The sequence below is a fragment of the Melanotaenia boesemani genome, chromosome 10 (assembly GCF_017639745.1).
Source record: "Melanotaenia boesemani isolate fMelBoe1 chromosome 10, fMelBoe1.pri, whole genome shotgun sequence".
Lineage (NCBI taxonomy): Eukaryota > Metazoa > Chordata > Actinopteri > Atheriniformes > Melanotaeniidae > Melanotaenia > Melanotaenia boesemani.
In genome coordinates this window covers 10,068,805-10,095,526 of record NC_055691.1, presented here as the reverse complement: position 1 = coordinate 10,095,526, position 26,722 = coordinate 10,068,805, and the positions used below count along the sequence as shown (strand labels likewise).

General features: G+C 41.9%; 3 protein-coding genes and 1 long non-coding RNA gene across 4 annotated transcripts in view; 3 read left to right on the top strand and 1 right to left on the bottom strand.

The window, feature by feature from the left end:
• cry2 (cryptochrome circadian regulator 2) overlaps nucleotides 1-3,227 on the top strand; it is a 17,857-nt gene extending 14,630 nt beyond the window's left edge. The window contains exons 12-13 of the mRNA XM_041996074.1: nucleotides 17-426; nucleotides 1,007-3,227. Coding sequence (XP_041852008.1) covers nucleotides 17-411 — 395 coding nt within the window. The 3' untranslated portion in view covers nucleotides 412-426; nucleotides 1,007-3,227. The remainder of the gene's footprint in view (nucleotides 1-16; nucleotides 427-1,006) is intronic.
• Nucleotides 1-7,026, bottom strand: part of LOC121647028 — a 12,519-nt gene extending 5,493 nt beyond the window's left edge. Inside the window, exons 1-2 of the long non-coding RNA XR_006011769.1 lie at nucleotides 6,954-7,026; nucleotides 6,839-6,844 (exon numbers count right to left, since the gene is read on the bottom strand). This is a non-coding gene — a long non-coding RNA (uncharacterized LOC121647028). The remainder of the gene's footprint in view (nucleotides 1-6,838; nucleotides 6,845-6,953) is intronic.
• The window catches only part of LOC121647505 (NACHT, LRR and PYD domains-containing protein 12-like), a gene marked incomplete at its 3' end in the record, with an annotated part of 791,953 nt that overhangs the window by 615,098 nt on the left and 150,133 nt on the right, over nucleotides 1-26,722 (top strand). The gene's annotated exons all lie outside the window — the stretch shown is intronic.
• On the top strand, nucleotides 5,028-26,722 carry mapk8ip1a (mitogen-activated protein kinase 8 interacting protein 1a). Its single transcript, XM_041996060.1, has 12 exons — nucleotides 5,028-5,218; nucleotides 10,668-10,743; nucleotides 13,783-14,352; nucleotides 15,742-16,287; nucleotides 19,220-19,471; nucleotides 19,685-19,760; nucleotides 19,838-20,004; nucleotides 20,090-20,193; nucleotides 22,374-22,484; nucleotides 24,771-24,841; nucleotides 24,959-25,057; nucleotides 25,935-26,722. The coding sequence occupies exons 1-12, from the start codon at nucleotides 5,147-5,149 to the stop codon at nucleotides 26,005-26,007; spliced, it is 2,217 nt and encodes a 738-aa protein (XP_041851994.1). The 5' UTR covers nucleotides 5,028-5,146; the 3' UTR covers nucleotides 26,008-26,722.

Here is a 26,722-nt window from a genome sequence, read left to right as displayed (position 1 = left end):
TTCTCTCGTGTTGCAGACTCTCCTCCCAGAGATGCTGCTGACTATGAAGCAGCTGGATGCTCGACGGCTCCGGATTCCTCCACCTCAGTCCCTCATCCAGATGAGGAGGATGCAGCCGACGAGCCCAGCCATCCTTCCTCCCCGGCCTGCAGTCCTTCCTCCAGGTCCAAACCCAGTTCCCCTTCCTCCTCCTGTTCCACATCCTCCATGTGTCCCAGCCCGTCTGCTGCCCTGACTCAGACCTCCTCTGTGGGGTCGAGGAGGAAAAGTGTCGCTCGTAAGGTGCGGCGTAGCCAGAGGCAACGAGGGCGACAGTGTTGCCTGGCAACACCCAGAGAGGAGGAGAGGGGGGAGGCAGAAGAGGGGGAGAGGATGGAGGAGAGCGTGGTGGTGGAGGAGATGACAGGATAACAGGATTGATATCAGGTGAAATAAACAGCATGACTCACATTTTGACTCAGTTTTGACAAAGATGTGCAGGTGTCGACCACATCTGCTGATGTGTTGGAAAAAAGGAAGGCTAATACTTCTTCATGGACTTCGTCTGAGACAGTGATGAAAGAAAAGATCTGTTAGAGGAGAAAAGTTCAGATGATCCAGTCTCCACATTTTCTGTTATAACTCAAGATAAGTTCAGATTCTGCTGATGTCATCAGTGATTCATTGACAGCTCACTGGAGCCAACAGGACAGTTAACCTCCAGTATGGAGTTTTCAATGACTCCATCAAAAACCGCTTTGTTAACAAGCTGAAGTCTGCGTGTTGCGTTCAGGTGCATCATGTAAATTCGTAGTGATGGAGTGGCTGTTGAAGAAGCCGTTCTGAGTAAAAACTTTGACATCTACTACTTTTATTATTATTATTATGATTATTATGATTATTATTATTAGACGTTTAGCTGATGGTTGACGTCCAGATTATTTTCTGCTCAACCTGCAGCTTTCCCATCTGTAGGCCACATAACTGGAGTTGGTTAAACTGGTGTTCTGCTCTGGTTTGTCCTCAGGTGGAGCTCCAGAGAACAATCTGCAAACATGATCCAGACACGTGGACGTAGACAGGCCAGCGTTCTGGACAACGTGGACACAAAACAACTGGAACCAGAGCAGAAACATTTTACTCTCATTTACTCAAACCAGGAAGTGAAGGAGATGCCGTCCAGAGGAGCGTCTGCATGACTCCTCTCAGTTTCTCACATCGAATCTTTAACAGGGTTCTGCACGCAACCCGGTCCGATCCGAAGCCCGCTGTCTCTGCTAGGGGGACAGAGCAGGAAGACCAATGCAGCTGTAGGTTTTTGACTCATGACCATGTTCCCCGAGTTTCCTGAAGCACCCACAGAACATGGAGGTTGTTCATCTGCATACACCCGAACCAGTTCATTCTGGGTCCTTTCAGACCAAAAACAGACGTTCTCCTCTTCTCAGGCAGCACCCAGGGGTGGGGTGGGGGGGGTCTTTATGTCGCTGTTTGTTTTGTTGCTTCGCTCCAGTACAAAAGATAAAAACAGACTTTTTTTAAAAATATATGACGTGGAACGTTGTCCTGTACTACCATAGGAAGGTAAAAACGTGTTTACAGAACATCAGACCTCCGATGAGGAGCTTCACACAGACTCCGACGCCGGGTTCGGACTACGGATTGACGGCAGCTCAGACCGTGTGATCAAGTTTCACATAATACTAACATCTGTTTTTACCGCATGTTCAGGTCCGGCTGCTCGTCATTGGACAGTTTGGCTTCGCATGTTAATTATCATCAATTCCTTCTGAACACCATCAAATCCCCCCATTGGACCGGTTTTAAAAGAAACTTTTCTCCCAGTTTTACTGCCATAATAAAAACTGTAGGAATGAGCTCCCAGAAAGAAAAATCCGACACATTTTGTCCTTTTTTCAGACGTCAAAGATCAAACTGAAGACCTGAAGTGAAACATCTGTCCCACGTCTTGGGTTTCCAGCCAATCAGAGCAGAGCCACGTTACCCCCAGCAGGGTTTAATGCCATGTGACCTGGTGAGATTCTCACCTTCGGGCATCATGTCCGGGTGTCTCTGCAGCAGTGCATCACCATCAGATCTGAAAGTCTTCTTCACAGCCACACTTTGAACTTTGAGCACTTAAATTTAATCATTCTATAAATTCAGTCTAATTTAATACCTGAAATTCTTTCTGCACATTCAGGTATTATGCAGATTTTTTAACAATAAAGCTGGATTCACAGCTAAAAGCTCAAACTTCGAGCACTTTGACTTTCGTCAAATTAATAAGTTTTATTTTCTAAGTTTGTTTAAACAAACAAAACAAACTATCGGTCTAAAAGACTAAAACTGAAGTCAAACTAACAATTTTGTTGCATAAATCACAAAAATAAAGTAAAAACATTCAAAATCGTGTCCAGTTTTTTACAATCTGCTAAAGATTTCAATTAAAAAAGAAAAAAAAGTAGTTTTACATGAAAACAAATTTTGTTTTTTTTTTCCATTTTAAGCATTAACAATAAAAGATTTTGCGTCTTCGAAAATGGCTTCTGAAAATAAAGATGAAAATTCACTGTCGAAGCTACAAACTTTCCAATTTAACCCCCTCAAATCTATAAATATTGATCACTGTCTTTGCTAAAATTGGCAGTTCATTAGCTAGGTATTAACCAGTTATTTTGTATGTAATGGTCGGACTCCGTCGTTCCGGTACTTTGGTCTTTGCTCTTCCTTTTGATGACATCACACAGGTGGTAAACAGCGCAAGCTGTGATTGGTTGGTATTTCCGACACTTCTGGAAGTCTGAACCCGATGTTAAGCCTCGGTTTCTGGAGGTAGAAGCTCCTTCGGTGTGTTTGGTTCTGCTTAAAATCCAGATGTTAAATACAATCACAGGAATGAAACTTATGTTTATATTTAAAGATTCTGATTCGAAGGTTTGGACAGAATATTTTTGCTAGCAGCGGTGTTTGTTAGGAAACAAAGGTTTTATTATAGTCCATCAGTCCCCGTCAAGTGGTCTGTGAAGGTATAGCAAATTGCTAATAAAATGAGATGAAACTACACAGCAGTAGAGGGTGTAGCTTTGCTGCAGGGATAACGGGGATGAAGGTGTGTCTTTGCCATAAATGTATATTTTTTTCTAGCAAATATAAATGCTGCTTGTTGTGACCTGAATGTAGAAGAAAATTTGCTTTGTTCACCCCACATATTTATCTGTTTGTACATAAAATGTGTAAAACTTGAACCTGTTTGCGTCATTCAAAGGTCTGCTTCAGAGGAAAAACCTGTACCGAAAGCGTCCACCAGAGAGCAGCAGACGTAACATAGAAATATAAAGAAACAAAGCTGAAACAAAATGTTTAAACTCATCTTTAAAAAAAAAAACAAAAGAAAAAAACAGCTTCCTTTGATAAAGATCAAGCTAACCCTGCTAACACGTCCATGGAATGTGTTTCTGTCTGACATGATCAGCGATTTATGCTGTGGTGTGATTTCTGCTTTAAACCTGCACAACACCAGGGAAAGTTCCAGAAAGGTGACATCAGATTAGTTTTTTTCTTCTTGTTTGACCTGACCTGTCCAGCATAATGACAGCAGAACGCTGGTCTGGCTGCCATGTTGTGCCGACAGATTTACTTTGCCTTTTCAATATGAGGCTTCCCTTGAATCTTAAATGTTATTTTTATTATTATGTTATTATTTTTATCTGTTCATTGCCAAATTTAGACATAACTGCTGGACCAGACCAGAGGAACAACAGAAGAGAGTAAAAACGGATAAAAAGAGAGAAACAACAGGTAGAAATTATCTGTGCAATCAAACTCAAACAGACAACTAGTTGCTACACCTGGAGAGGAACAGGAAATGTCCTAAAGCCTCTAAGAAAACACAGCAGACAATCATCAGGAGCACCTGCAGGAAGAAAAACTAAAGACCTTGAACAACAAAAACAAGTATGTGTGTGTGTGCAAAATATTAGGGTGAGTCACTTAAACTCACACCACAGACCCCCCCACCACCCTAACCCACCACCAGCTTGATACCCCCCCACCAAAACCCCTAATCCATACATGCCAAACTAAAGGCCTGTGGGCCACATTTGGCCAGTAAATGAATTATTGTTGCCCTGCATGTCTAATCACTTGTAGAGCTGAGCACACGCACCACTATCATACTACACGTCCCGCAATGCACTGCCGGTACGTTGCACATGGGAGGAAGGAGAGTCTTTGGTACGTTTCCCAGCTGACCACCTCTCTGCTGCACCTATGCCTCCACGCTAACTATCCACTAAATTTTATTAAAAAATAATGCTTTTATCCATCATTAAGAAATGAAATTAACATATATAAATCTTATGAAATGTTAATATAATTTATTTTGCCTTCATCTGTATTTCTGCTGCTGGCAGGCTGATGTCTCATATCTGCTTCTCCACTTGTCAGCTGAAAATTTTCTTGAGTTGTTTGCTTACTGACTGGTTTTTAGGGTGACTTACTGAAGGAGTCTTTGCCAGGCTGGTTTGGCTATGTGATTCTTCACTGGCTGCCTGGTGCTGCAGCCTGGCTGGTTTTGCTGGTTGTCAGTGGGAAATCTGCTTTCTGACTGGTTTTGCTGAATGTTGGCTTTGTCTCTCTGTGTTACCGTCTAATCTTATTTCATTGTCACACACACGCACACACACACACACCATTTATTAGCTTGAAGTCAGAAAACGCTACAGGCAGATCAGCTGATGATGTCATGCCTCGTTCTGATTGGCTGTCCCCGGCTTCCTCCCCCCTTCCTCCTCTCTGTATCTCTTCGTGCTCTCCTCTTCCGTCCCTCTTTCAGTCCTCATTCACTCCATCACCACTCAACACCACCCGTCTCCTCTTCCTCCTTCTGTTTGCTCTCCTCTCTGCCGATGATGGGGACGATGATGATGAAGATGATGTGACGCTGCAGCCAACCAATCGACACGTGAGGAGGAAGAGGAAGGGGCGTGTCTAGAAGCAAAGCTCAGAGCTGATCGATGCTGAGAGGACTGAGGAGGAAGAAGGGGAAGAGAGAGGGAGATAGAGGAGGGTGGGGGAGGCCTCGTCCGAGCCGAGGCGCTACAACGAGGAGGAGGAGGAGGGAGGAAGGTGTCGCCTGTCAGAAGGGGGATCAAACTGTGCTGTCATGGATAAATATCGACCAAAGAGACCAACCAGCCTGGCTCTGTTCCCACAACTGCCACAAGCCGGCACCCAGGTAGGCGAGTGGGGGGGGGGTTCATGGGTGGATCCACTCAGAGTGGGGCTCATAAGTGGGTTAATGTGTTTGTTGTGTATTTCCTGAGTGGATCGGTCTTCAGGATGAGACAGCACAGCGTCTGATGCATCTGCTTGAGCTGACTCTGGGTCAGATCTAAGGATGCAGCTCCAGTTAGAACATTTAGCCCATCAGTGTGGACGAGTCAGCGTGGCCGAGTCAGTGTGGCCGAGTCAGTGTGGATGGGTCAGCGTGGACAAGTTGGTGTGGACGAGACGGTGTGTCATGTAGCTGAGTAGCTGGGCCTGAGGTGATCAGCTGGAGGACGCCTGAACGATGCTGTTCTGCCATCTTGTGAACATCCTCTCTCGTTCTGAGGCTTCAGGCTACCATCATCATTATTTATGTGTGTGTACAAATCTCAGGAATTAAGAGGGTCAGTAGCCCTGATTACCTAACCAACACTGGTATTAGCACTTCTATAATTCAGGAGGAAAGACATCAGCAATGATCTTAGTGGAGCAACCGGTGCTGCCTGTCAATATGAGGAGGTTATAAGATCATTTCCAAATTATCTGGAGTCCATCCACAGAGAGAAAGTAGAAAATATTCAAGACAGCTGCCAATCTTCAACCCAAGATTAAAGCGTGCAATGCTCAGAGAAACTCAGACTCTCCAGGCCTCAGCTCAGTCTGAAAATGACGGAACCAGAACGGCTTGTTTGGAAGGGTGGCAGGAGAAAGACTTTTCTCTCTAATAAGAACATGGCATCATGGCTTAGGCTGGCAAAGCTGCATCTGAACACACCACCAGACTTCTGGAACAATGTCCTCTGGACAAACCAGACAAAAGTGGACATGTTTGGTCAGAGAAAAACAAACACAGCATATCAGCGGAAATACAGACAAATCGCACTGCTATGAAGTATGAAAAGCAGAGGTTTCTGGGTGGTTGGGGTGACGTGTGTGTAACCAAAGGGTTCGATGACCTCTCTCATGTAAATCTGATGTCAACCAACGTAAAATGTTCTCATCCTTCCTGATTATTTAAGTCTGCTAGCCTTTGGATTCAAACTTCTGGTCAGTCAGACGTCTGCAGGCTGCTCACTTCCACTCCAACGAGTTAGTGGACTAGATTATTTCAGAAAAAGGTTGAATTTTTGTTTCTTTTTATTCATAATCAGTGATAAAGATGCTGCAGATTCAAGAAAATTGTTTTTTAGTTGTTCCTGCACTGCTGTTGTAGAAACATTTAGTGAAATTCTTCCCAAGCCAAGTTCAGCTCAAGGTCACAGCATGTAATGCTCAGAGAACTGTAAAAAAACAAAAACAAACCCTAAAACACAAGAGCTACATCTCAGACTCTCCAGACCTCAGTTAGCATGTTAAATGTTGAAGTTCGTGACAGAACAATCAGAAAAAGACTGAACCAGTATGGCTGGCTTGGAAGGGCTGGAGGAGAAAGTCTCTGACGTCAAGGACAATGTCCAATGGACAGACCAGACTAAAGGTGAGATTTTTGTGGTCAAACATGTCATAGTTGCTATTAAGCACAGTGGTGGAGGGATGATGATCTGGACACCTTGCAGTCATTGAGTGGACCACGAACTCCTCTGGATACCAGAGTCTTCTAGAGTCAGATGTGAGTTCGTCTGTCTGGCAGCTAAAGTTTGGCTGAAATCGTCTCGTGCAGCAGGACAATAATCCCAAACACAACAGCAGGTCTGCACCGGAACCAGGGTGTTGACATGATCCAGTCCAGACCTTGTCCTGACTGAGATGCTGTGGTGGGACCTTCAGAGACCCGCAGAAACCAGTGCTTCTTCATGTGACTGTGATTGCTGGTAATATATTGATTAAGTTTGAGTAACTGATGCATATGCATCGTCTTCTCCTGGTTCAGGTCTCAACTGGGGGTGTTTACATGTTCTCCCTGAGCCTGTCTGGGTTTTTTATGATGATCTGGTTTCAGGCCTGGTTAATTGTTGATTTTTAAAATGGTTGCAGCAACGACAAATTTCAATGGGTTCCTGCAGTCCTGAGTGGGGTAAAGCAAACAGAGATTATGGATTTCTCTCCCAGAGCTCCCAGTCATGTCAGGACACAACATGATCACAGAGCAGAAACAAAGACGCGGAAATCACAAGAAGCGTCAAAGCCCCTAAGATGTAACCTGTGTGTTCCTTGAGCTGCGAGGCCCCGTCCTTATACCTCTATCTGATTGGACAATGACAAATGAAAGTGTCCAGTCAGAGAGCAGATGGCTTACTGTCCTTCCGCAACCCTGCAGCGGTGTAACTGAAATTATTTGCAAACATTCATTTACAGCTGCAAAATCTTTATGGCTTGACATGGAGCCTATAGAAATAGTGCATCTCTGACTTCTCAGGCAGAGCTCAGTGATGAGCAGTGTCCCTTTAAATGAGCTGCATCCTGTTTACTGGGTCAGTACAAAGTCACTTCAGCCTCCTCCAGCATCAGCACTCGATGCCACGGTTGCCGTGATGCAGGGAGGTGATGTGCCGGGCAGATATGAATGGTTATGGTGTCTCTGCTGAGAGCTGATAGCAGTGGATGAAAAACTCACAACTCTGCTGCTTCAAAGAATTTCTCACATCAGAAGTAACTGGTAGCTGTGTTCACAGGGCTGGTCAGTGTCTCATCCAGCTGTCAGTCACGTTGCATCTACTACCCGTGGCCTCTGTGATTGGCTGCTATGAACTGTGACCTCACCAACCTGCTCACCAGCTGGACTGGCTTCAGGACCTGGATTAGGCCGATAACTCTCACCACTACACAACTTACTCACCGTGAGCCCAGAATTAATCAGATAATCGTTACGTCTAAAATTAGCAGCGAGCTATTTGCTGCCGTCGTCGTTTACATGTTGGAAACAAACATGTAGGGACACAACTTACATCACATCACTGTTTCAAAGGTACACAGGAAGACCACGAAACAGCAAAACATGAGTAAGCCCAAAACCTCTTCAATGTGGTACAAGACGAACAAGAAGACATGATACAACAACAAAAACACAAAACCTGTCAGATAAAAACTGTCTCCTTCCACAGAATGATCCAAACAAACTGGAGGGAGTAGAGTTGACCAGATCAGCTGGTAAAGAAGACTAAACCAGAGAGTGACTTTGAACGTGGCATGGTTGTTGGTCCGAGTATTTACTAGGATTTTCACCCACAACCATCTCTAGGGCTTACAGAGAAAGGTCTGAAGAAGAGAAAATATCCAGTGAGCAGCAGTTGTCTGGACCAGAATGTCTTAATGGTGTCAGAGGTTAGAGGGGAATGGACAGACTGGTTTGAGATGATGGAAAGGCAACAGGAAGTCCAATAAGCACTGGTTCCAACCATATTAGGCGTCAACATTTTGTTTAAAAGTGTAATTCATTCATTCATTCATTTAAATAAAAATAAAACTATGTTAAGTCTAAATATGGAAATCTAAATGTTCAATTTATATCTAAATTTTAAATGTTGTGGCTAAATGTTTATGTTATATGTAAATGTTAGAGTTATAGATAATTATAGAAAGCACCGACAAAGTAGCTGCTGGTGATGTCATTGTTTGCTTGCAATGACAATAAAGCCTTATTATAATCTAGATCTATATACAAATGTTCAATGTTGACTTTAAATATTATACCCTAACAAAACATGTTACATCTAAATGTTAAAAGTTGAAACTAAATGTTTTGAATATTTGCTCGGTGAACCCGCCTCTTGTTGATCGTCCACACTGCTTGGCCGTGGATGACATGTGAGATCTGGCTGTAACTGTACAAGGCTGCAGGACCGAGGTAAAAAAGTGACTAATGGTTGACAGATTCTTTAATGGTCTGTTGCTGTTCTTTAACAGTCACTTCTCACCAGCAGGCACCACCTTTCAGTAGAGTTTACCCCACTGAGAGCTGTGGAAATGGAGAACCTGTTTGAAACAAGTTGTAATAAACCATTGTGGTATTTATAATTGCTTTGTGATCTGCTGCTGAAGCATGTTACAGTAAAAGCATTTCAAATAAGCCTACTGTTGTAAAAGGTGCAGTTTAAGTTTGGCTTTAGCAACTTAGCTTAGCCACTTAGCCAGGCTGTTGTTGAATATAAGAAAAATGTTGCTGGTCTGATGAGTCTCCATTTCATCTCCACATTCAGATGCTAGGCTCAGAATTTGGTGGAAACATGAAAACATGGATCCATCCTGCCTTGGATCAACGCTTCAGGCTGCTGGTGGTGTAATGGTGTGGGGGATATTTTCTTGGCCCACTTTGGGCACCTTAGTAGCAACGTGGCCTTGTTTAACCATCACAGCCTACCTGAGTATTGTTGCTGACCATGTCCATCCCTTTATGACCACAGTGTAGCATCTTCTGATGCTACTTCCAGCAGGATAATGCACCATGTCACAAAGCTCAGATCATCTCCACCTGCTTTCTAGAACATGACAATGATTTCACTGGACTCCAATGGCCTCCACAGTCACCAGATCTCAGTCCAGCAGAGCAGCTTTGGGACGTAGTGGAACAGGAGATTCTCATCATGGATGTAGCAGCTGTGTGATGCTGTCATGTCAATATGGAGCAAAATCTCTGAGGAAGGTTTCCACCACCTTGTTAAGTCTATTAGAGCAAGAATTAAGGCAGGGGTCCGACCTGGTACTAGAAGGTGGACCTGATAAAGTGGGCAGTGATTGTATATAAAGTCATTTAAATGATTATCTTCACTGGTTTAAAGAATGTTTGGAAATAATCAACCTAAAAAAAAATAAAAAAAAAATAAAATCAAAAACAGGAAAACTCAGAAGTGGAAAAAGTGACTGAATGGAAACCAGTTAACTGAACCAGTTACTGACCTGCTTTGTTTAGGTCTACGTTTTTCATAGGGTATTTTCTGTTTGGATGGACGGGAACTGAGGACACACCTCCAACCAACTGAGACAAAAAAGACTCATGAATAATTCAGATTTATGTAAAAAGACTCAAACAACTTGAAGGCAGAGAGAGAAGGTGGAGAGACTGATTCTGAGGAAAGACGGTTTAAAAGAAAAAAATGAACAAGAAGAAAACATCTCAGATGTGGTTGGATGCCAAGCATGAGTCAGCGAGGAAAAACCAGCAGATTTCTAATCATGTAAATCAGAGAACAAGTCTTTTTAGAGACAGATGCTTTCAGTCTCGCTCACACAGTGTAACTATAGTAACCGAACAGGGTGGGAGACAGGGAAGGCAGATGCATGATGGGATGTCAGCGTGAGTCAGCGTTCTGAGTGCCTTTCATTACGTCGGCCGTCACACACTTCCTGTTCAAAGCTCCTACAGCTTCCTGGCAGTGACGTCATCAGGTGGATGGATGAAAAGTGTGTGTGTGTGTTGAATCATCCATCACATGTGGGCTGTTCTCACTCTGCTGCCTCTCTGTCTCATTACCCTTCTCCAGGACTCCATCAACAACAATTCTTTAGGGAAGAAGGACAGCTGGAAGGACTCCCACTCTTCCTCCCCACACATCACAGGTATGATCCCCACAGCCTGACTTACCTCTGCAGAGCAGACTAGTTTTATTTATAAAGCACATTAATGAAAGCCTTCTGTAAAGCAGCAGCATGAGAGGCAAAGCACCAATGCTAACATGTAGCATAGCAACACAATGAGGAGAAACTCCGCTAAAAGTCTCTACAAAGTACATGCATCCTAACCAAACACAGTTCAAACCCCAAGCAGTTAAAGAAATTAAGGATGGATCAGGACTTCTCCACAGCACTGCAAAAACTGGCTGTCAAACCAAGTCTTACAATCTCAAACCCGGCCCAAAAATCTCCCTGGTCTGTTTTTCAGTCAGTACTCATTTCATCACACTGCACCTTTCACACCAGTATGAAAGCTGGTTCCCAGACCTCCCGGTACCATATCTAAACTGCTTCTTCAACTGTAAATGTAATGGATTCAGTGCAAAGCACTTTGAGTGCCTGCAGAAATCTAATCCATTAACACTGATCTCATTTAGTCCCTCACTTTAAGACAAAAAAAGACGTTTGTTCTTAAATTCAGAAGAATCGTCTTGTTTTAAGATCTTTTCTCAGAGTGAGAAAGAAGTAACATTGAAAGACATTTTTACAGGAGAGTTTAGAGTTTGTTCTTTTTTTTTACTTAAGGACTTGGAATTAGTTTCATCACTTGTTTGAAGATATTTCTTACTTCTCTAAAGTCTAGAAATCCTACCAAGTAATTATCTTCCTGCCAAGACCTGTTTTACAGTAAGATAATATCAGTGTTTTACGCTAAGATAATTAATATAATTACACTGTTTTACAATGATAATTATATTGTTTTCAATGTTCAGTAGATCAGTACACTGTACCTTTAATATGGAAAACTTCAAAACTGTTACCAAAGATCCAGACTCCTAAAGAACAGAAGGACTTTTTTTTTTAATCCATTATTATTTTTTTATTGTATATTTATATTTATATTGTTTATTTAAAGGACTATATGCAGGTACATTGATTATTTGTGGAAAATAAAAAAATGCCTGCACCAGATTTAGTATTATGCTAGTTTCCATCTGCAGTCCTTCCACCCTATTAACTCTGACATTGGTAATAATGAAATGCCCCTTACGAAACTGGTCCAAAGAGTTATATTAAACTAAAATCGTCTGCTGTTACAACCAATGTTGGGCCTCCCGGGTTGTAAGTTCTTCTGCTCTTATCACACTTTACACTGATGACTGCCGTATTGATTAACCAAATCAACTTATAAAGTATTCAGATGACAGTTTTACTCACCTTATTTAACCACTCAGACAACCCTGGGCTGCACCTGCAAGGTGTGAATAGAGTTGTTGGATGGTGAAAAAAAAGGCTCTCCAAATTAATACTGCCAAGACTAAAGAAACTATACTTGAGTCACAATTTGAGTGCCAGTATTTTTCTACTGTCATTCATAATGAAAAAAACCTATCAGGTACCAGCCTTTAAATAGCTACGGGTCATGTATGACCGGCTATTGGCTTGGAAGCATCACACCTAAAAGATCTGTAAAGAAACAAAACAAAGGATCTATTTCCTCCGACACCGTAGGTCTTTCTGCTGTTTCATACATCTGCTGTCATGTCCGTCCTACAGTATTGTAATTCTACCTTGTGCAAAAGTTTACTGGTAGCAGAAAGCTCAAAACTACAACAGCAAATAAAAATCATAGGACAACCTTTACACTCACTCTATGAAATATTGTAACAGAAAAATATGCTGAGACTAGCCAAGAATATAGCATCTGACCCAAATCATGTACTGAACACAGAATAATGAGCTCCTGCCATCTAGAAGAAGATTCCAGGTTCCAAAGTTTCACAAAGTAAGACTAAAAAACTCTTTTATACATCGTTTAATTTTTGAACTAAACTCAGAACACAGTGTGTGTGTCGTCCATGATATATTGTGTGTAAGTGAGCAAATTTCATGTGTGCTCTGTTTTAAGTTTTGTTCTGTGTAAACATCTTGTTGACGTGATACAAAACAAATTTCAGACGTGTCTGACAATAAAGGTGTATCGTGTGGTGTTGTGTCATATCGTATTGTATTGAATCATATTGTATCGTAACATATTGTATCGTATAGTATCATCTTGTATCATATCATGTTGTGTCGTATCATATAGTATTGTTTATATTGTGTCGTACCGTGTTGTATTGTATCATGTTGTATTGTATCATATCCTCTCGTGTCGTATTGTATCACTTCGTATTATATAGTGTAGTTTCGTAAACTGTGTTGTATCGTATTGTGTTGTGTGATGTCATATCATGTCATTTCGTATTGAATCGTGTCGTATTGTGTCATTTCATATTGTATCATGTAGTTTCGTATCTTATCATCTAGTATCGTATCATATTGTATAGTGTTGCTTCGTAAACTGTGTCGTATCATGTCGTATTGTGTAATTTCGTATTGTATCGTGTCATATCATGTCGTGTTGTATCGTATCGTGTCGTATCGTATCATATTGTGTCGTGTAGTTTTGTATCGTATTATTGCTCTGACTGATTATTTCACTGGATTATTGTCTGAATCTTGTCTAGTTAAGTGTGCTTGTCCACATATCAAGATAGACCCTTTAGCAGTGAGATAAACAGGGATGATTAGTAGTCTGCAGATGTTTCATGAGTCACATGGGTGAGTGCGTGGTGGGTGGGGGAGGGTAGAAAAGTGCAAGTGAAACCATGAGGTGTATTAATGGGATTTGAACATTGGAAAGAACCTGGACCCATTGCATTGATGCAGAAGGTCTGATTTCAGTCTGATTGGATCATGTTTACAAACTTTTTTTTTCCAGCCAGACTGATCAGATTTAATTAAGACTTTGGGATTAAAATAATGTGTTAGCAAATATTTGCAACGGATTCTGCAGAGTAAAGTGAAATGAATAAGAGTCTTTCTTCATCCGGGATAAACGTCTTTCTTTGTTAATCCCTCTGTATACTGTACATCTGGTTGAGTAACACTTAATCTGATGCTTTTGTTTGTGCACGTGTGTTTGTGTGTGTGTGTGTTCAGGGGATCTAACACCTCCGGATGTCCAACCAAAGGCAGAGGACAAAGTCCGGCATGGTTCTCAGCGCCGGCCAGCACCAAAACCGCCCACAGCTGCCGGGTCTAATAGCAGAGCCAGCGTTCAGGCTGCCGCAGACGCACGAGCTCGGCCACGAGAGCGGCCGACCTCCGGGGCCACACACACACAGTCGTCCAGCACACCAAGGAGTCAGCGGCGAGCAGGAGGAGGAGGAGGAGGACGAGGGGCAGGGAGAGGGGCCACAGCAATGAGAGAGAGGAGCCTGGGGGAGCAGAGAGGGAAGGACGGAGTGACGGATAGAAGAGGAGGTCGACTGTGTGAGGAGTCCAAGGCCAAGGACAAAGACAGGAATGGACATCAGAGGCAAAGAGAGACAAATGGACTGAAAGCACGGGCAGCTGATGGCAGAGGAAGAGGAGGCACGAAAGGGAGCAACAGAGGGGTGGGCGTCAAGCTAAACAACAAGCTTTCCAACCAGGAGGTTTACCTGCCTGCCATGGTGGTCCCACGCACACCCGTGGCCCCGAGGAACCAGGACAAGACCCAGGACCAAGGTGAGGACACACCTGCAGAGACTCAACCGATGCACAAAAAGTGTAGAAAGAAGTTTCCATCACCAAACAACACATCACAAGAAATGATGAGTAATATTGAGCTGAGTGTCATCAGGTTTGTTTCTATGATCTGAACAAGTGTGAGCATGTAGATGCTGAACAACAGGGGTCCAACATGGAGCCTTGGGGAACTTCATGTCATCTTTGAGTAACGTTAAACATACATTATGTTAACATCAGACTAAGTTGCATAATTTTAAGCCCACACTGCATTTCATTTTCAACATCTTCCAGTTCTTTCTAACTCCTGCTGCATGTAGACTGGGTCAAATCCAACATCTGACTTTGTGTTCAGGGTTTAATCTGAGAACAGATGCTTGTTCATTCACACAGAGTGAGCGGCACTCAGCCACAAGAGTGAACACAGTTGCCATTTTCTTTACGTCCACCATCCTCAACGCCTCACATGGAGATTCTAACAATGACAGCAACAACTCATAGACTGAAAGAGACATGACAGACAAAAATAAAAAAAACTAGTCTAATAAACTAGTAGCTATAAATTCTTGACTATCAGAAGGTGCGGTCAAACCCAGTCTGCAGGGCAGGTTTGTGTGCGGGACCTCTGATTAAAAAAGCCTCATTGGTCTTTTTATTATTTGAACAAATGAGTAAAATAAGATTAAATGATATCAGTGAGGTTGGTATCAGACATAAATGATCTCATGATGGTTTGAATAGATGTTTTATAAAGGAAAAGAGGGTAGGTGATGCTGTGGTATTTTGCATCAGTCTCCAGCTGCTTCATTGAACCCGTAGGGTTTTCTCTGATCATGTGGTTTTTATCTTGACTAGGAGAAATTTTTAAGGAATTTAATTTCAGCTAATTAAACATTAAACCCAAAGATCGAGTTGCAGCAGATAAGATTTGGATGGAGGATTGAATCAGAAAAAATTTGCTTTGCTTAGCTATTTTTATGAACAGTTATTATAAACTGGTCTAATATGGATGACATGATGGATTTGTTTGCATTGGATTATAACTGGACCAGACTGTTTCTGTAAAAGTGACGCTGTATAAATAAAGCTGAACTAAACTGAAGTGGGTCTAGTAATGAAAGAAAAATCAAATCTTACAGAAGAAAAGAATCTGAGACCAGAAACAACTTTGAGATGAGTCACATTTTGTTTTCTTTCCAGATACGACCTTCAGACTAGATGGAAGGGAAGAAATCCTTACTTTTCTAAAAATGTTTACCAACCCTGATCCGAACATCCTCCATAAACTGATGAGAAAAAAAAGTTTATGATCTCAGACAAACCCTAATTTCATTGTTGCAGACTCAACATCAGACGTTTTCAGCTAACTGGAGGACTTTATCTTTTCAGGCCAAAACCATAACAGGACCCAGGACAAACCTCCTGCGCTCTCCCGGTCCAGCAGTGAGGGGGGGTCCAACAGGATGTCCCTAAGCTCAGACACAGAGGGCCCCCCACCCGGACCACTGCATCCCTCCTCGTCCCACAGAACCAACCCGGACATCAGTGAAGAAGATGGGGAAGGAGACCCGACTCCCTGCCTCCAGAATGGTGTGATCTGCAGCTTAGCAGGTGGAGACAAAACTAAAACAGACTGCACAGAGTCAGGGGCGGCAGACGCCGTGGAGGAGGTTTGTGATGCTGTGGAGGAGAACGTGGCCCCTAAGACTCAACCAAAGAGCGAGGCTGCTGCAGGGCTGAACTATGACTCCGTTAAATACACTCTGGTGGTGGATGAACACGCTAAGCTGGAGCTGGTGAAGCTCAAAGACTGCCTGCACGGGTACAACGAGCATGACGACAGCGATGCAGAGACCGTCTATCAGTCAGCTAACGAGGAGGAAGACCCAGAGTACGAGGAGGAGAGGAAGAAGAGCGAGGAAGCAAGAAAGCAAGGTAATGACTCAAAACTCGCCTGAGTGGAGATGCTCAGTGCACGACACCGTGGATTTATACAAGTCCAATGACTGCAGCATCTCACTGCAACCAACACCACAATAATTCTTCTGGTCTTTGTTTATTTTAAAATCTTTACCATTTAACTCCTAACGTATGAGAGACCCATTTCATCCCCACATTATAAAAACCTTATTCTATACAATCTTCTGCCCCCTAGTGGAGACTTTTTGCACCACAACAATCACTCGGTACAATTATGCAACTTACTTATTCAGATTCTTACTTCAGATTTTTTTACAAAAGGAGAATTTTTTGAGTGTCTTTGGGTTCTTCACAATTTGATTATATTACGATTCAGATTCAGCTGAAAAATATTATTGATGCATCTACTACTACTACTACTACTTTCTGAGTGGAAAAGTGTAACATGGTTTCTCATATTTGTCATGACAACAACAAAGAAGAAAACTGGTTAATGCAGGACGACGTCTTTTCCCGCCACATTAGAGTAAAACATGGAGCTGCTTCCAATCTTAACGGGGTTGATCACATTTTTATCAGAATTTTACCGAGGTCTTCCACGTCTGACTGTGAGTAATTTCTCCCGGCTATCGTCCAACACACACACGTTTTGGTTGTGTTTACCCACAATTCCCTTTGTGTTGTTGTCTGCTTCCTGTATTCACTTGAAGCGATCTGAGACCAGAGTTTGTATGTGGACCAGAGTTCACTTCTTTGGTCACTTTCTGAGCAAACGAAACTAAAATACTTCCACATGCTGCTTTAATGCAGAGGATGGCGGTCCGATGCCTGCTCATCCATCATGTCTGTTATGTGCACACCACACACCAACTGGTTGAGGATTGCACTTTCCAATTCCACCTGCTGCGTTCCTCAAAGTAATGTTATTAATTGACAGTTAAAAACAATTTTTTTCAAACATTTTACATCCACTCTGAATCGTCCACATTGCAAGGATCTTTTTAACGTGGTATTTTAAATCAATCTGATTACTGCCAGATATCTGATTTTGATAGTCATGTAAACGGGCCCAGTGTTTTATAAAAACAGTTGTCTGAGAATGTGTTTAAAATTCAGAAAAATTTTGTGTTACATAAACTGGGGTGATGGTGCAAAAAAAAAAAAAAAAAACCTGAGCCAGAACATTTCATCAGTGGACGCCCCTAGAGCTGATCTGAACATTCAGCACATTATCACACAGAACATGTTACACCTTTTCCCACAATAACTTGCTGTTGAATCCACAAAAATTTCTATATTAAAAAAAATTACACAATTTTAAATTAATGAGCAAGAGATTCTTATAAAAATAACCGTTTGAACCACCCACCTGTTCTCTGGCAGAGTCAGATTTGTGGTTAAGATAAGATAAGATAATACAATACTTTATTGTCCACTTGCACAGAAAATTGCACTGCAGTACTGAATTGACTATCGTTAAAGACAAGACTGTACGCAGCTGGAGTTAGTTATCTGGGCTCCAGTCTGTCTCAAAGGCTTCATTTCTTACGCAGACTCAGGCTGTTGGGGTCCGACCTGAGATCAGGCTCATTTTCTATCAGGCTGTTCTTAGCATCATCAGATACGGTAAGGCTGCATGGTTTAGCACATTAGCAGTTTAGTCCAAATATAGACTCGCAAAAATAGTGAAATCAGTATTAATAGTATAGTATAATTGATTGTGATGGAAGCCACCTATGCTGTTGATAAAATTTGTAATTTTGTTCGAAGTTCTTTAAAACATGGCATTTTGGGGGTAAAAAAGGGCTCATAACGCCCCCTTACAGGGTAAAACCAGGTTTTGTTATTCGTGATGTAGAGCTGTACTTGGTCCTTTTCTATGCCACGAAAAAATTTTTAAACCCCACAGCCCCTCCCTACAGATGCAAATAAGCGGGTCCTCGCCTTGCAGGAAACCACACCCACCAATGCATATGAAGGGATGTAACTTATCTGGTATAGATCTGCTAGTTTTGGACTTCTATTCTTTTAAAGAATTTCTGATGAAATATTCCTGCAATGGGGCGAATTTGTGCTTTTGAGGGGTGTAAAAGTAACACAGGACTTTATTCTTCACCTGTTGATCCTCATTTGGTGACAGACATCAGCTCAAATCATAGCAGCAACAACTTCCAGCAGCACTTCCTGCAGTTACCACAACGAGTCTCCACAGCTTTCCAGAGCTGCTGGAGCTGTTGACAAGCCAGCTAACAGCGCTAACGACTCAGACTGATACGGTTGAGGACCACCTGGTTCACGTGTAGCTGAGGAGATTCAGGAGGGGAAAGTCTTCCACCTCAAAGACCGCTCTGTGGCGTAGCCACTTTGTGAATCTCGCTTTCCATCTTGCCAGTGAGCTTTTCAATCATTTCTGCCTGTGTATCCTGACCCGCCCACTCTCCGCCCCCGATCACCCCACACCTCCCACCACAACTCTTGCAGTTTCAGGCATTTTTAAAATTTGGCAGTGGGTGTAGTTACACTTTAATCACATCAAATCAAACTGAATCAGTCTGTTATGAATCAGATGGAATTGACTGAGGAAATCAGTGGTGATACCTAGCCCTAAGTAGAAATAGGATCAGATTCAGGGTTTTTTGTTCAATTTATAGGCATATTTGTATACAAAGCTTTTTAATTGTGGATTAGAAATGGTGCTTTCAAGCAAATTTTTTTAAACTTTTTGCAAAAATTTACTTTAATAATTATTATTTTTCAAGAATTTTGAAATGATCTAGTCTAGTGTCATCTGCATATAAACAGATATAAAGATAATTCAAACTAGAGCATGAACAGAGACAAAAGAGGCAGAGCAGTAAACCTTGTGGAACACCACAGGGAAGAAATCCAAATAGTTTGTTTTTAGTTCGAGTTCTCCATTTAAAATCTTCTTCTTTTCTAACTCAAGAGAGGAGGAAGGAGGAGGAGAAAAGAAAAAAGGAGGAAGAGGAGGCAAAGAGGAGGAGGGAGGAGGATTTGAAGAGGAGGAGGGAGGAGGAAGTGAAGAGGAGAAGGGAAGTTGTGGCGAGGGTCTGTGTGCAGTCCAAGGTAACTTCAACCACGACTTCTGAGGAGGACGAGTCTAATGGAGGAAGAGCTCCCAGAAGCAGGAAGTTCCTGAACCTGTTCACCAACAACAGCAGCCAGTACACCGCCACAGGTGGGAATTCTCCACCAACATGGAGCTCACATCAGATCACATGTCCTGAATTCATTCATATTCACACCTAAAGGTTTTAGAGGGTGATTCAGTCAAGATTTTATTTAAATTATAACTCTCTAGATTTCTTTACAGAGTTGTGTTTTGTTCAGTTAAGGGTGATTTTGACACACAATTCTGCTTCTGACTATGTAATGTTGTGTTTTTACTCAGGTGCTGGCTCATTTGGTGTGTTTTCATGTGTTCTGGATGGAGTGGAGAGGCAACAGAGCCACAGAGCTGTCTACAGGTCAACACACAGCAACATACACCATCTAATATGTCCATATTAGCACACGTAGCTCATACTATTTTTTCTGGTTGCAGGTTTGTCCCTCGTCATGCAGATGAGCTGCAGCTGGAGAGAGACGACCCGGTCCTGATGCTGACCCAGTCTGAGGATCTGTGGTGTCAGGGCTACAACATGAGGACCGGAGCCACCGGCATCTTCCCCGCCTTCTACGCTGTCCGGGTGCCCAGAGACATAAACAACGGTAAATTGGAACAGACAGAACTGGTAAATTAGAGTTCGACCATCACGACTGGCAGTAAACGTTTCACTGTCCTCTTGTCTTGTAGTCCGGAGACCCGGCTGGACAGAACAGTTTGCCGTCCGGTTTCTGGGTTCAGTTCAGGTCCCAATTCACACGGGTAACGATGTACTGTGTGCAGCCATGCAGAAGGTATGGAAACATACATGCTTCTCAACACAATGAAAGGGCAGGATTCTTAAAGTTTGCAGGTTTAGACAACAATAAACTGAAAGTAATTAAAATGAATAAAGACAAAGAGATACTGTAAAAAGTCTAAACTCAGTGCTTTGAGTTTAACACAGATTTGATCTAAATATGATGATAAAAAAAATATTAGTCATTTGTTTAGTTGCAATTGACCAAATATGGAATATCAGGTGTGCCACAAAAAGAAAAATAATCTACAAAGGAATAAATTAAAAAAGACTAAAAACTCTCCAGTGTTTCCTCAGGTAAAAACAAAGCTTCAGGTCTGTTAAAATCAATGTGTCGTTGAGATAAAAGACTTGATTTTATAGTATTGATCTAATTTCTGAAATGGTCTGCAAAGTCCTCACATGCAGCGTCCGATGCAGACATGGAGGACGTGTTAAAATCTGTTTATTTAAAGATCAGTGGTTTTAAAAATTAATTCTGGGTTATTTTTGTTATCTGTAATGAGGTTTGAAACAGAGAGGGTCCAGCAGGTTTTTGTGAATCTGGCTCACCTCAGGGTTGTGTATTGTCTCCACTTCTGTTCATCATGTACAATGACAGCTGTAGAGCGTCTTCAGAGGTGGGCTTATTGTGAAGTTTTCTGATGACACTGTCCTTTTATCCTTTTTTCAGAGCTCAGAGTCTGAACACGGTCCTTCCTCATCACATTTTGTCAGCTAGTGTGATGACAATTATTTCGACTGGAATGTTTCAAAAACTAAAGACATGATCATTAATTTTAGACGCAGCAACAATGGCCACAAAGTGAATGTAATTCACAAATTATGGATTCATACAAATATCATAGCTGTTTTTGACTGTAAGCTCAGGCTTGATGTCAACACTGAGTCTGTGGTTAAGAGAAGCCACCAGAGAATCCATCTGATCAGGAGACTGAACTCTTTAATGTCAGTGAGACTGTTTTAAATAACTTTTATTGTTCATTTGTTTAAAGCATCTTAACATTTTTTAACAACTTTATTTGTTGATTCAGTGGTTTAACTCTGAAGGACAAGAACAGCCTGCTCTCCATAGTTAAAACCTGTTCTAAGATTACTGGAGTCAGACAAAGCGACTTGTCTTCCCTCTGGAAGCTTCAGGTTATTAAGAAAGCAAAGTGCATCTTCAGTGATCCTCACCATGTCTTGTCTAATGCAGAGGTCTCCAACCCTGGTCCTCAAGGCCCGCTATCCTGCAGGTCTTAGAGGTATCCCTGCTGCAACACACCTGATTCAAATGAAACGGCTCTCTGACAAGCTCTAGTCTGCTAATGAGCCATGAATTTGAATCTGGTATGTTGCAGCAGGATTAATCAAAATTACCTTTAATAAAAATCAGACTTTCTACATTTATTCAAGAGAAAAACTCCACTATAAATCTTGTAAAAAAAAAACAAGAGTTGAAGGTGGTTTGTAGTGACCCTTGACGGTTGAGCATAAATCCCAGCTAATAAAATAATGCGCTCCAAGCAAGTTCCATTAAAAACAAATTTATTTAATGACCAAAATCTTACAATATTTATATTTGTATTATAAATTATCACCCTGCACAACATCCATAACAACCCAAACATCTGATCTCATGTTATTAAAAAAACCCACAAATTATATTCAGCATGGAAGCACCCAGCTTCTAGGTGTGTTTACTGACTGTTTGTATGTGTTTACTGACTGTTTGTGTTTACTGACTGTGTTTGCTGACTGTTTGTGTCTACTGACTGTTTGTATTGTGTCTACTGACCGTGTATGTTTACTGACTGTATTGTGTTTACCGACTGTGTGTGTCTACTGACTGTGTTTACTGGCTGTCTCTTTGTGTTTACTGACTGTTTGTGTGTGTTTACGAACTGTTTGTGTCTACTGACTGTTTGTATTGTGTTTACTGACTGTGAATTGTGTTTACTGACTGTGTCTACTGACTGTTTGTATTGTGTTTACTGACTGTGAATTATGTTTACTGTCTGTGTCTACTGACTGTTTGTGTGTGTTTACGAACTATTTGTGTCTACTGACTGTTTGTATTGTGTTTACTGATTGCTTGTGTTCTGTTTACTGACTGTCTGTGTCTACTGACTGTGTGTTGTGTTTACTGATTGTGTTGTGTTTAGTTTGTGTGTTTTCTGACTGTGTTTACAGGTAGCGTGTAACAGGCGGTCAGCCGGTCAGCCTCCATCAGCCTGTGTGCTGGAGGTCAGTGTGAAGGGGGTGAAGATGAGCGTCCAGGATCAGTGTCCCTCTGCCCACAGGGTACGTCTCACATACATCCATCCACCTCAGCAGGTTTACAACGTCCCTCAGTGGCCGTCAAGGGTCACTACAAACTACCTTTTAAGGCCCCTTAATGGCTGGGATATACTTGCTGTGAAAGCAAGCGTACACGTCCGCTTTCCACTACGTCTGCGTGTATACTTGCTGCAAACAACACAAGCACGGTGAGGCCAAAATGTTCAATACTGGAATTTACCACTAGGGGGTACACAGCACGTGGACTCTGACGTAGTGAAAAGGTCAATGTACCGGTCACATTGTATTTGGCATCAACCCCCAAAACGTTTCCAATCTGTTGCCAACTGTTACGACAGGAGAGTTTATCACTGTGCAACAGGGAGGAAAAATCTTACAGATCCCAGTAGTTGTGGACAAGGTCGGAGAGACGGTCTTCAAAACCATTGTGTTTACATCTGACCTGTCATGTTCATGCTTTTGTTCGCATGAGCGGACATGACACGTTACCTTGCCTCAACACAATCAGCCTACGTGCCAAACGAACACTAGGAACATGTGGCAGCCATGATACGTACGAGGATGCGTCGCTAACAGCAAGTATATCCCAGCTCTTATGCTGAATGCAGAAGATGGATACAGAGACGGACGGACAGTTTCGTCGGTTACACACATAATTTGATCCATTTTAAGGGAGCTGAGCTATACATTGCTTGACGTAGAAAACGGAGCAATACCAACGGAAATCACGGGGGTGGTGCTGAGCAGAATAGATGACATACAACCAGCGAAAGAAACAAGCCAGAGAAGACGAAGAGGATTAGGAAAGAAACAAAAAAACAGTAGAAGAATGAAGAAGAGAAGAAGAAAGACTCTATGCAAATGTTTAGGATGTGTTGGACGGTTGGAAACAACTTTACAGTGACGCATTACCGCTGCCAAACGGTGTCTGAAACTGACATCAGCTCACAGGGAGTGAGCCCTGAACTCAGCACTGCTCACTGTGGAGGAAATTGACTTAACAACCATGGCAACGCAAAAGACGCATGAAAGTATGAGGACGGCAACGTATGACATTGTCTGAAATGGACGTCCCTATTTACGTACATAAGAGAGCAGAAATGGGTCTTTACGTGAGGAATCTTCATCTTCTGACTTTACTGAAAACTGAATCCTGAGAAGAGTCAGAAACTCTGAATGATGATCTGAGGGTTTCCAGTTTAGACATAAGTTCACCTTAAAAACTAGATCTGAAATTTCATAGATCTCTCTATATTATCCAGAAAGTTTTTATTTCTGAATCAGAAAAACATCCATCACTTAAGTCCCTGATATCTGGAGCTATCTGCTGCTTCAGACCAGCTTCTGCACAACCAAGCAGATGAAAACATAGAAAATCTAGAACTTCCTGGTATGTGGATGGTGAAAGCAGTTGGGAGTAAGACCCTTCATGATGAATCCTTCATTGTTTCTGCTCATGGAAATATGCATTTAGGTGTTTTTCTAACGTTGCTACGTGTGTTTCGTGTAAATAAACCACAACAGTCTGTTTCACTCTGTCAGAGTCTAGACCAGTGATTCTCAACTGGTGGGTCTCAAGTAGGTTATGGACCCTTTTTAAGTGGGTTTGTTGGGAGCACAAAAACATCCTCAGTTCTCCCAGTAAATCCTCCAGACTCTGGTCTGAGATGTGTTACACCTCAGGTTGAAGCGAGCACGACTTCAGTGTTTTTCAGTATCTGCTGATGAGGGAATTAGATGGAAGCTTAACTGCATGACTTGAAGCTTTTTGAATTGCATTTTTTAATTAAAAGCCATGTTGGTTGTCATAGATTCACTAAGTATCCTTTAAGTAATTTAAATTTATTTACCATTTAAAGACAGATTAAGAAGAAGCTTTAATTCCCTTCTCAGTTGCACTTTTAAGCTTTTTACAGGAAAACACCAACCGAGTCTGTCACAGACATATTTGGATTGTTTAGTTTTACTAGTACAGTGTTTGTTATCAATGTTTGGGTTCTGTTGAGTAAACTTAGAAAAGTTAGGCAACCAGCTGCTAAGCCATGGGAGGTAAAGGGAGTAAACTCAACTTCTGGTGTTGTGTGAACATAAATGAAGAAGGTAACTCAAAGTAGAATCATAAAACTGGCAAGATTAGGACAGATATTCAAGTCTACTCGTGTCTTTGAGCTGAAACAACTCATGTTGTGAAAAAGCAGATTATGTGAGTAGTTTAATAGTTGTCTCCAGTTTGTTCGACTTAATATTTCTGTTTAGTTTTACACTCTAATGTCTTTCTGTCTCAATCAGGGAGACCAGTGTTTCCATTTCTTCCAGTTGAAAAACATCTCGTTCTGCGGCTGCCATCCAAAACACAACAGGTGAGTCCAACAACCAGATCGGGTTTCACTCCTACAGCAGGATTCTGTCTTTTCTGTGTGTTGCTTCTAGTTTCTGGAGTTTGGTATCAGTGAGTCTCTGCCGTCCTTGTGCTGCAGGTATTTCGGATTCATCACTAAACATCCTGACCAGCAGCGTTTTGCCTGCCACGTGCTGATGTCAGAGATGACGTTACATCCTTTGGCTGAGTCTGTTGGGTAAGTACTGTTTACTTATTTCGACTTGGACAGGTAAATGGACTAGTTCTTCTCCATCTGAGACAGGATGTTCCTCACTTTGGGAATATAATGTAGGGGGAAAAAGGTGGTCCAAGAACTTGATTTTAATTGTGAGTCAAAGGACTAATCCTGGTCCAGATTAACTCCAAAGTTCCACACTATAGTGCTGGAAGACAAGGCAATACCATCCAGAGTAGTTCCATGGCTAGACAGTCTTCCTGAGGTTCTCAGGTCCAAAGACAACAACCTCAGTCTGTCTGAATTCATGAGGAGGAAATTCACCCAGGTCCTTATGCCTTTAGACATCTTTGTAATCTGAAAAACTGGTTGCTTTCATCAGGCTTTGTGGAGAAGTAAAGGTGAGTATCATCTGCATAGAAGTGAACATTTCTGCCATCTATCTATCCATCCATCCATCTCTCCATCCATCCATTTGGAAAGGTATATTAAGGGAATTTATAGAATTAACTGGAAACTGGGGGTAAATGGTCCCATCAAAATCTGCTAAACAGTAATTGTTTAAAGTAGATATAAGTTAAACGTATTTATAAAAGTATTTAGTAGGCCACACCTTGAGCATCTAGTCAGTTCTGGTCCAAGTCCTTTGGTTTAGTGAGGCCGGTTCTGGTTCAGGTCCTGTGGTTTATCGAGGCCAGTTCTGGTCCAGGTCCTGTGGTTTAGTGAGGTTGGTTCTGGTCCAGGTCCTGTGGTTTGTCGAGGCCAGTTCTGGTCCAGGTCCTGTGGTTTAGTGAGGTTGGTTCTGGTCCAGGTCCTGTAGTTTAGTGAGGTTGGTTCTGGTCCAGGTCAGAGGAACGATGTGTTTTTTTTATGTGTTTTGTCTTTTGACGTTCCTCAGGAGGGCGTTCCAACAGTATTACAAGGAGCACGTCGGATACTCCTGTCCAACTGAAGACATCTTCATCGAATAACCGCCCGCCCGTCCTCACGATGAACAGTAGACTCACAAAGTGCATGTAAGCCTAGTCTTACACCCCGACTGGACCACTGATATTTCTCCTCTGCATGGTGGATTTCTTCTTTTTGGCTGCATCCAGTGAGACTGCGAGCTCCGCCATCCTGAGGCAATGTCACAATAAACACGTGTGTGGACGGACAGGGTCACATGACACGTTCCATATGACTTAAACACGCAAATGACCACCAAAACATCTCGTATCAATGCAGAAGTTATTCACATGTAACCATATCTATATATTTTATATTTTCCTGCAAAGAGGAGCTTCATGTTTACTCAGTAACTACATGAACTGAGTCAGGACCTAATCTTTGTCTCTCATCCCAAACTTAATTAATGACCAAACATAATTAATAATGATTTAATCACCTTTAAATCTAATAGTATCAAAGATGATTAATAATCGGCTGTTTCACTGGCAGAAAAGAAGTGATGATGTTTTATTATTTAATCATTTGATTTTTCAGCCATATTAGCAGGTGTGTGAAGTTCTGGCGCCCAGCTGAGCTGTTAGAAAGTCGGACAAATTATCAGAATTATACCAACAAAAAGATTTAAACTGGTTCCCAAATAGGCCAAAGATGCAGAAACTGGCCAAAAAGATAAATAAAAGGACAACAAAATCATTTAATAAGATAAAAACAGTAACACAAAAAATGTAAAAAAAA